This window comes from Nanorana parkeri, unplaced genomic scaffold, assembly GCF_000935625.1.
Source record: "Nanorana parkeri isolate BGI_ZX_2015 unplaced genomic scaffold, ASM93562v1 scaffold827, whole genome shotgun sequence".
NCBI classification, from domain to species: domain Eukaryota; kingdom Metazoa; phylum Chordata; class Amphibia; order Anura; family Dicroglossidae; genus Nanorana; species Nanorana parkeri.
Window position 1 is genome coordinate 101843 of NW_017307095.1, and position 10901 is coordinate 112743.

At 40.6% G+C, this 10901-nt stretch overlaps 1 protein-coding gene across 1 annotated transcript in view; it reads right to left on the reverse strand.

Moving 5' to 3' along the window:
• SENP7 (SUMO1/sentrin specific peptidase 7) overlaps positions 1-10901 on the reverse strand; it is a 43083-nt gene that overhangs the window by 5395 nt on the left and 26787 nt on the right. The window contains exons 13-19 of the mRNA XM_018565269.1: positions 10178-10369; positions 9294-9418; positions 7209-7325; positions 5449-5571; positions 4706-4798; positions 1706-1893; positions 1288-1328 (exon numbers count right to left, since the gene is read on the reverse strand). Of these exons, the coding sequence (XP_018420771.1) occupies positions 1288-1328; positions 1706-1893; positions 4706-4798; positions 5449-5571; positions 7209-7325; positions 9294-9418; positions 10178-10369 (879 nt within the window). The remainder of the gene's footprint in view (positions 1-1287; positions 1329-1705; positions 1894-4705; positions 4799-5448; positions 5572-7208; positions 7326-9293; positions 9419-10177; positions 10370-10901) is intronic.

Below are 10901 nucleotides of genomic sequence, written 5' to 3' on the forward strand. Positions count from 1 at the left end.
CCCGGGTTACATACAAGATAGGGACTTTAGGTTTGTACTTAAGTTGAATTTGTATGTAAGTCGGAACAGGTAAATTTTTTAAGTGCAACTCCAGCCAAAAAAACATTTTTTAGTTTTGGATAGCATAGGGAATGGTCACGTTTGTTTTGCTGTCTGTTGTTGAGAAGATTATAATATAATTTTTGTATTTAAAATGACACAGCAAAAAAAGTTTTTTTCTATTTTTAATTTTATTTTATAAACGTATTTTTTATTATTTGTTTGCATTTTTAATTTTAATTTGACTTTTTCTTTACTTTTTTTAAAAAAAAAGTCTTTTTAATTTTATTTTTTTTAACTTTAATTTTTTGTATTTTAATGCTGGGAGCCATAGCCAGCCTGCTATTGGATATTTCAAATTGCAATAGCAGGCTGGCTATTGCATCTGCCCACTGCCTGCTGTCAATCAGCAGAGGAGGGGCCTGAAGCAGAAAGTTCTCTATCAGGTCCCCCCATGCTGATTGACTGCAGAGAGTGGATGGGTGCAATAGCCAGCTTGCTATTGGCTATTGCATTTTACAATATCCAATAGCAGGCTGGTTATGGCACCCAGCCTGCAATGAAGAGTAGGCGGGGCAGAAGAGCCGCGGCCGGACCAGGAGACCGGAGGATCGTCCGGACCGGGGAAGCCGACGGAACGGCTGAAGAGGAACCCGGCACATCAGCAGAGGTACGTGGGGCATCGGCGGTATGCAGCGGTCTGTGTCCCTGCTGCCTCCGCCAACATAGGCGCGGAGAGCAGCGGGGATTTGAAAGGACACAGGTTGCTGCAACCACAGTTCTCCTAAATGTACCAGCAGGTGCCGGTACATTTAGAAGAACTGTGGACCCCGCTCGTAAGTACCCGTAACCCCGGGGACTGCCTGTGTATATTTTTATTTTATTTATATACTGTACTTTTACACAAATTGTTCGAACTCTGTTAATAAAAATTGATTCAACTCTAAAAGTTTTATACTAGTCTATTACCATAGGTCCGGATTCCAAGTATTTGGGCACGTACTCGCCCAAATTCTCGGATACTTATCCTCGATACTGAAAGGGAACATGGAGCCAGCTTCCCGGCCAATCAGGAAGCTGAACGGCGGATAATGACTTGCTGCCCGGCTTCCTGATTGGCTGGAAAGTTGTTGTTGTTTAATGCTTGTAAACTGGTGCCTATTGCGGAAAAGGTTGGTCCCTGTATACATGCATATTTTACAAAGATTATGTGTAATAAAAGTTGTATGGAACTTTTAAACCACTCACTGGATATTTTTGATTGTAGCTGGGTCCAGAACTACAAGAACCTAAAACACAAAATTATGAGTTAAAAGCAAGAACTCACAACTAATGTCAAATTTATGCATCATGTAACTATAATCTGAATTCTATAAGTGTCACCAGAATTTGTATTTAGTAATTATTCACATACCATCAGATAATACACAATGATATTAGTTTTTTGGTGAAAATTCAAGATGTGCACAATTCGGTTATGGAAATTGGTTTACATTACAGATCCTGGAAAGAGGCTTGCTAATCAAAGTAGAATGCTGAAGTACAGCCTGGAGTTGTAACATTATGTGACTGTGCAGTTTTTAATAGGTAAAGTTCAGCATAAGATATTATGAAATTCTGAGAACCACGGAGTTATGCCAACTGACAGATAGAAAAATGTACTCACCTTCAGATCCACTGTTGCCGTCTTCTGTAGTTTCCTCTGTCTTTGACAAGCGATCATTAAATACAATAACAGAACCATTGTTAGAACTGTCTTTTGTTTTTGAAGGAACCACATCCGTTTCTTTCTTGTCCTCATACATAGCCTTTTCCAACCAGGGGAAACAGATCACTGCAAGGTACCAATGACAACTAGAGCAAAAAGAAAACATGTACTGTTATGGAAGTTGTATCCATGTATTGTACTAAATTAAAAGGTGGATGGTAATGCAAATAATCCATATTCAGGATATACAGTTGTGTGGAAAAGAAAAAGTAAACCCTCTTTGAATTCTAGGGTTTTAAGTATCAGGACATAATAAAAATCATCTGGTCATTAGTAGGTCTTAAAAGAATACAACCTAAGATGAACAACAACACATGGCATATTATACAGTGTCATTATTTATTTTACAAACATAAAGCCAAAATGGAGAGGCCCTGTGTGAAAAACTAAGTACACCCTTACTGCTTTCATAGGAATTAAGAGGCTACATAGTAGCCAGGTGCTGCTAATCAAATGCCCTTGATTAACTTATCATCAGCAAGTGTGACCACCTCTATAAGGGCCTGTTCACACGATGTCCGTTTTCTGTGCTGACCTGATCCGTGTGCTCCAGGTCTACAGTTCCCATGTGCGCAGTCCGTTCAGGTTACGACAGAAAAAATACTGCATGTCACATTTTGTCCGGTCAGGAAATGCACGAACGCGGAAAAAACGCAACGAAAACGGAACGGAAATGGAACGCAATGCAGCTAAGCAAAAAAAAAAAAAATTTATGCATCTTGTATGTTGACTAACTGTATGCTAGTCATGTAATTCAAATAAAGTTTGTCATATGTGGGTGTTAATATGATGCAGGTAGATTTCCCTTTCTTCTCAATATATGGTGCTCTTGTCCCCTCTGTCCATATATGACAACCCACCACCCCCTCCCTCATTGTTCTCCCCAGCTGGCTGCTGCAGTCAGTGTGCAAGACTGTGCAACATCCATTACTGAAAAAATGTAGTTGTAGACACAACTGGGGGGTAGGGAGGAATCTCCAGGCAGCATTAGCCACAGACATAATGTATTGCCTGAACTGTCAGCATCCGGACCGAAAGCGCATCAAAAACGTACTGCATGAGTAGCACCGCGTCTGCAGATCCGCACCTGATCAGGACCTGAAAATCATGTGAACGTCCCCTAAAAGGTGAAGTTTTAGCAGTTTGCTGGTCTGGAGCATTCAGATGTGTGTTAACACAATACCAAGGCGTTAAGACATCAGCAATGATCTTAGAGAAGCAATTGTTGCTGCCCATCAATCTGGGAAGGGTTATAAGGCCATTTCCAAACAAAAGTCCATAATTTTACAGTAAGGAAGATTATTCACAAGTGGAAAACATTCAAGACAGTTGCCAATCTTCCCAGGAGTGGATGTCACAGAAAATTCACCCAAACGTCAAGCCATGCAATGCTCAGAGAAGCCCAAGAGTTACATCTCAGACTTTACATGCCTCAGTTAGCATTTTAAACATTAAAGTCCTGTCATGACAGTACAATTAGAAAAAGACTAAACAAGTATGGTTTGTTTGGAAGGGTTGGCAGGAGAAAGCCTCTCCTCTCTAACAAGAACATGGCAGCACAGCGTAGGTTTGCAAAATTGCATCTAAACAAACCCCAAGACTTTCGGAACAATGTCCTTTGGACAGACGAGACCAAAGTGGAGATGTTTGGTCATAATGCACAGCGTGATGTTTGAAAACCAAACAAAGCATATTAGCACAAACACCTCATACCAACCGCCATGCACGGTGGTGGTGGTGGTGGTGGAAGAGTGATGATTTGGGATTGTTTTGCAGGCACAGAACCTGGGCACACCTTGCAGGCATTGTAGACTACATACACCCTGAAAAACATCTTATCACCAATCTACTATGACATGGCTCACTAAATTTAGTGGAAAGGATGGAAAAGCTGCAATTTATTAAGGCCAAGATCTTGAGCAAGACTTCATACTTAGAGTATTAGAGAATTAAACATGGCATGGGGAGTAGGGGAAGGGGCAGCAGTTAAGCAAAAACTGTATGAAGGTTTTGCTATCCTTTAAAAAAGTAAATTGTGCAGCACAGCAAAAGTGTCCACATTCCTAGGCTCCTGCTCCCATTTTTGCGATTTCCAACATACAATTATTGCAGTCACAATGACCAAGACCCAGGATACATAGCTAGTAATGTCACTGTTATTCTTGGTGCTTGTAAGAAGAGTCTTCCACACAACACAGATACAATCTGATATGCAGTACAGGCCCAGGATTATTATGGCCCATAAAAAAAGTTGGGTGAATGTAAGCTACATTAGAACAAAACAGTAAGTTACTATCAATTAAGACCATGCCAACAAAAACAGTCTGCCCAAGTATAGAGCTGCAACAGTTAATCGATTTAGTCGATTAAAATCGACGATTGAAAACGTTACCAACGTTTTCGATCGTCGATTCGTCGGCTATCAATTGATTTCCCTGTTCGGGGCTCTAAGTATAAACTACCAGAGTGAGAAAGGCAGATCTATAGATTATGAAAACCTGCCAAAAGAAACAGAGGTGTCTTCCAATACAGTTGAATTAGGTGACCATCTTTGGTTTGTGGTAGCTGTAGACATTGTATGCTGACTATTCTTCAGGGAATACAATCAATCAATCAACATAAAACCTTTTATTTCAGCGATGGGTTATAAAAACCTTTCTTGGCCACTATTTTTCCATTGCGAAGAAGTCTATAGGTATGCGAATGACATTTGTGATTTAACACTCTGCACATACATAAACAAGTACATAAACCCCTTATTCCAAATAGTCTTAAACACCGCGTGGACTCATTTAAGAGACTGAAAGCTACTTACCATGAGATTTTTACACCAGGTTAATTGTGCCGTTTATAGGAACAAATAAATGATCAAATGCTTCTTTTATTTAACCTACTTACTTTTCATTGACTGGCACAAAGATAAAATCCTTTGTAAAAATATCTATATGACGAGTCCAGTTTTTCACCCTCCGATGCCTTCTCTCTGCCGTTCTGAAAAAAACATATTATTCAAAACTTGCAGTCACTTCATTAACAGGATTTCAAATTATGACTTCTAATGTGTTGCAACGTGAAAGTTTTCAGTTATTAACATATTTTACAAACTTTTACCCAGTTAGGGTGGACATACAAAGCCTAGTACCTATATGTATCATCACAGATCTGGGCACTGTTTGAGACAATCAGGCAATATTTGAGGCTGTATCTGATCTGTGATGGGTTGTGAAGTGCTGCACATCAGCATTAAGTACATAGTATTAGAGGTGCACCGAAATGAACATTTCAAATCCCAAACGAAACCGAAATGAAAAAAAAAAAAAAAAAAGTCAGGTCGAAACCGAAAATGTTTTTTATTCTAACTTTTTCATATTTTATTTTTATTCATTTTTATTAAATGTTTCTATTTTTTACTTTACTTTTAGGGGCTTCCGGAAAATATTGGGGCTCTAAACAGACCTCTGATATTTCCCTTTTAACCACTTCCAGCGGGTTCATGTAAATGTACGTCCTCCGGTTGAAGTGGTTATACCAAGAACACGGCTGCTGCATTTGATCTTTGATTGGCTGTTGAGAATTGCTGCACATCACAAGCTCTACAAACAAGTGTAAAACAATGAATCCAAAATGAACAGTGTACTTACGATATATCTAGGTTAGTATCATTTGAACCATTTTCTTTTCTTGTTAAGCATCTAAAGAAAAAGCTACTAAATATATGACATCTATCTGCAAAGGGTTTCGGAAATATCTCCAACATGAGGTATCTGTGGAAGAAAACATTAATTGCAATTGCAGTCAGCAATGCCCACACTAGAATCACACATGGCATGAGATTAATGTCAATATTTTTTGTAATAATTGGATTTTTTTACTTACGGCAAAAACCCTTTTTGACAGAACTGAAGGGAACTGGTGTATGATAAGCACCTCCACAAGGGTGGACAGGAAATGGGATTGATACCGAAGACCCAGAATGGTGAGATGAATAAAAATAGGTAAAATCGAGGATGAAGCCAAGAGCTAAGTCAAGAGGTACCAATTAGGCTACCTAGCAACAAGTGAAGCCGGCTTCCTAGCGAATCAGGAAGCCGGGCAGCACCTCATGATTCGCTTCCCGGCTTCCTGATTGGTCAGGAAGCCTCAGGAAGTGAAGCCGGTGTTCTTTCGATAGAACACCGACTTTTCAGGCAATCAGGAAGCCGGGTGGCGGGTCATGATCTGCCACCCAGCTTCCCGATAATCGGTGCACATGGCACCGGTATTTGACGAGTAACGAAAAAAACAAACGGTACTCCATACCGAAAAAACAATATTGGTGCATCCCTAGTAAAAGGAACCACCTGCTCTGGAGTGCCAGACAACAGCCTTGGAGATGATGATTATCCCATAGAAGAAACCCTCTGAATAATGGAAGACCCCTTACCGCCACCCGAAGGATAGGCTGAGTAAACACACTCACAGACTGTTGGAACTCTAAATCTGAGTCAAAGAGGGTGACAGCAACCAATAGAGTAGGGGACTCAGTCGTACCTGGCTGAGCAAAAGAAGACTGATGATTTAGACCCTATAGTTAAAAAGTCACCACATTCCAGACAGCAGACATTGGTTCCTTTAGAGCAGTGGTTCTCAACCTTTCTTGGGCCGGGACCCCTTGGTAACATTTGCCAAGTTGTGGTGACCCCCAACGGTAAAATTTAGGAATGACGCGGCTGCTGCAGCAACATCTGGCGGGAGAACTGACACTGCTGCACTAGGAGAGGGCTGAGGAGGACTCTCACTAAGCACAGCAGAAATCACACAGCGACCCCACAGGTTGAGAACCGCTGGCAGAATAAAAAAACAAAAAAAAACACCCTTGGAATGCATATCTATATTCCTATTAGCTATTTCACTTTGCAATAGCCAATAGAAAACTAGCTAATGCACCCGCCCTTTGCTGCTGTCAATCAGTAGCGGGGACCTGATGGAGAACTTCAGGTCCCCGCTACTGATTGGCAGCAGGTTCCTGTGTGACTTTCAAAGGATGAGAAAGAAAAATATTAAATTTTATTTAATATTAAATTAAAATTTATATTTATTTATTTCTGCATATTAAATAACAAAAGGCAAAAAAAACAAAACACAAAGTGTTTTTGCTACCTGATTGGCTGGGAAGTTGGCTCCATGCTCCCTCATCACTTGGTGACGAGGGAGCATAGAGCCAGCTTTCCGGCCAATCAGGAGGCCGGGAGTGTGTAAATGACTCGCCGCCTAGCTTCCTGATTGGCCAGAAAGTTGGCTCCATGCTTCCTCATCACCTGGGGCAATTAAACTTAGATTTGTTAAAAACGTTTTTAAAACAATACTTTTTAAATTAACACAATCTAAAACTGTACAGGAAAGTTATAAAAAAGGTACTCACTTCAGATAAAAATCAATAATAACATCATTAAGAAATTCTCCTTGCTCCAAACACTGCAAATCTTCATTACTTACTCCAAGGCCTCCTTTTGTTGGTGGAGGAGGATAAACAAGTAATCTGAAGAAAAAAAAAAGTACCTTGGTCAATTGACACATAGATTTTCATACATTAATTTGGTTTGAATTCCCCTGTATGGTATATAATTTCATGTTTCGTCTTTTTAAAACAAAATTAAAAAGGAGAACTATGAGGCGAGTGATTTTCACTGTCACAGGTCAGCTCAGTAGATCGGGAAGTGAGCGAACACATACATCGAATGTGAACATGAAGTTGTCTTTGGGGGAACCCCTTGACCTCCAACATAAGTGTGTATTTTCCTATAAACCATGTCACAGGCTCTCTGGTGGATTCTCTACAGGAATATAACATGAATCTTCTTCTTTAGGTAACTCAGACTGTCACAGGCACAAGGTGCATACAGGGAAACTCTCTGTTGGGGTCATACAGAACGGTACTAGTTCAACAGAACATCAAGTCCTGTATAGATGGCATTAAGCTGATAAACTGTCCTGATGTCTTTAATTTTTATGCATATATTCATTCTAGAGGGTAAGTGATTGTTAATATTTGGTAGAAGTAGATTAGGGCACACAGTTATATTGTCCAGCAGTTTGTGGAATAGTCACATATGAAGGAACTGGTTGCAGATTTCATGGCAAAGGCAAGTAAGAAGAAGCTTTTGAGCAGTCCATGCTGCTCCTCAGCTAGTAAATCACTACCTTATTAATAATGCTAAATATGGAATGACAAACAAATCACCAAGGTAACTTTTTAATTATTGTATTAACTAATGTTGACAAAAGTGTCAGAAATGTAGAAATAATAAAATCACTGAAAAGGGTAAGGATAGGTCTGATAAATCTAAAATAAAAAGTTCACAAAAAATGCTACATTTGATAATCATGGCAATTACACCTCTATCAAGTTTACTGCTGGACACACAAAACTTGGGCGACATTGGGTTTTTTTCAGGAGGCCCTGCTCATATTGTTAACACATCAGAATGTTGATATATTCAGAGTTGGAGTTCTCGACATATCAACTGATGGTTTTGGACCATTATCTATATACTGTATTAAATAGCAGATTAGCAGTGATATTTTTTAGGGATGCACCGATACCAAGTACCGTACTCGGTACAAGTACATGTACCGATGCTTTTCAAGATCCAAGACTAGACTAGAGAAAAATTCAAAAGTTAGGAGGCAGCTGTCATTTGTAAGGAGCACACGGAGCTCCTGGGATTTGTACATCTCTGCTTTAATGTATGATGTTGTTTTTATAAATAAAGGGATGCACCAATACCGGTTTTGCAAGTACTGATAAATTTTTGTTTATGGTCATGTGACAATTTTTCTAAAACAATATCGACTAATGATTTCAGGACAGTGGTGGAGCACCAGAGCTAGGTCCCAGCTGCAACCGCTGCAACCTTGGTAGTTCTCATGAAAATGCCAAGTATCGGACTCGAAAAGTATCGGTGCATCCCTAGTATTTTTCCAAGGCATGTGTCTTAATATATATATATTTATTTTTTTACCCTATTACCTCAGTTCTTTATGCTTTAACCTCCCTGGCGGTCTGAATATATCAGGGTTTTTTTAAAAGATTTTTTTCCCTTTTAAATCTTCCGCCGGTTCCGCCCCTACACACACACTCCCCCCGGAGGCTCGCCGTTACCGCTTTTGGTACTGAAAATGAACCCCCGGAGCCACACTCGGGATTACCGCCAAGAAGGTTAAAACACAAATAAAAAAAATGTCCTAATGTATTCTTTTTTTTTAATCCCCAAAGCAGATATTGCTGCATTATTTGTCAAATAAGCAGATAAAATGTCCTATGTAACCTTATAGTTAGACTAGTGCCCAAATCAATATTTGCCATGAAGAGGAAAAAAAAGGCCCCATGGAGAGCAGCATACATAACTGAAGTGGAGTATTCCAAATATATTCTGTTAATAATTTTTTTTTAAATACACAGAAAAATGCTGGCACTCAAATTAAGCTCAAATGGTAAAAAACACACCTGATAGGAGGTCCACTTCTCTGTGCTTCGCCCAGTATGTTATGTTGCTCAGGTACCATAGAAAATGAGTAACCACCATCGCTCCATTTTTGAGTAAGGCTGTAAGTGGATTTTACTTTCTTAGGCTAAAAAAAAACCAAAAACAAATTCTAACTAAAGTGATTCATGTTTGATGAACAATTTTCTTTAATTATTATTTTACCAGTAATGAAGCCTTCCCTTCATGTATGGACTGACTGCAAACTATCCTGTATAATGCAGCAGTAGAAGCCGACTGATCTTGCATTTCATATTAATCACCAGTCCTTATTAAAGAATAAATCGTTGTGCATCTACAGAATAAAAGATTTCATCCTAAAACAGTCTTCCAAGAAAAGTCACATTGTGATAAAGGTTTTAGATATAGTAGGTTGTTGACTTTATTGTCAAGGGAAGGCAGTATTACTTCAACCATTTTGTTGGAGAGTTTTACAGCGTAACTAAAAAAAAAAAAGATGTGCTCCCTGCAAACAAAACAATGAATACTTGCCTGTCCTTCTGGCACCACCTCCAAACTTTGCGAGGTTGAAATAAATGGTCACCCTTAAATTGCAGGTCTGTCAGCGCCTTTTTAGAAGTCTGATCAGACAACCAACACTTGAACCACAGGAGGCGACGAAGAACCATCGCAGAAACCAATAACTTCCACAAGGGGCCCGTATCCAGCAAAGTGTTACACATGTACTGAAGTCCATGAACCAGTTGATCCCCCAGCTCCATTAATGCAGGGGACACCTGTTCACTCTCCAGACCCTGCCACAAGAGTTTCACCCTCTCAGTGAGCGTTTGAGACGCCAAGGCCAAAATCAGACACAAGGTAGATTCAGCAACGGTAAACATAGAACGCGCAAACGCCTCTGTGTCAGATCCCTGAACAGAGACTCTTCCCCCTGAATCCCTGTCGCCTTGTTCAGACGGGACACAGGAGGGTCCACAACCGGAGAGGATGTGCACTTTTTCAGAAGCCCCTCCCCGAAAAGATTGTGTACAGAAAACCGCTTGGGAAGGGCAAAGCACTTAGACGGGCACTCCCACTCCTTACAAATAAAGGAATCAAAGAAGGCGTGGTAAGGTAACACCTTAATCAGCATTGAAGCAAACTCTTTTTCCTGCGAAACTAAGGCAGACTCAGTCACTGCATGACTTATCAGACAACGCAGCATCCGCCGAAACTGCCAGAGAGGGAACGCCATCCTCCTCCCCGAAGACTCAGATGGAGAAGGGGACAGAGGCGGACCTTTCTTACTGACTGCGAGCCTGTTCAACCCATGAAACAAATCCTTCCAGCATGGAGGAAAGCATCTCCATAGGGAACTACAGACCCAAAACCCCTGTAGCAATCGCAGTTGAACCGGGTAGGGAAGCGGTGGGCAAACAAGAAGGGCAAACAAGAAGGGCAAACAGAGTCGCCCCCACATCAGCAGCTCCCCCACATAGGGAAAAGCCCAAGGTAGCACCAGACCCCCAGTGCTGGGACATCCACCCCCCATACAGACATTGTCTGCCCCACACAGGACGACCAAGCTGACCGCCAGCTGAAGGAAGCTTCCAAAACAACTTACCACCCCA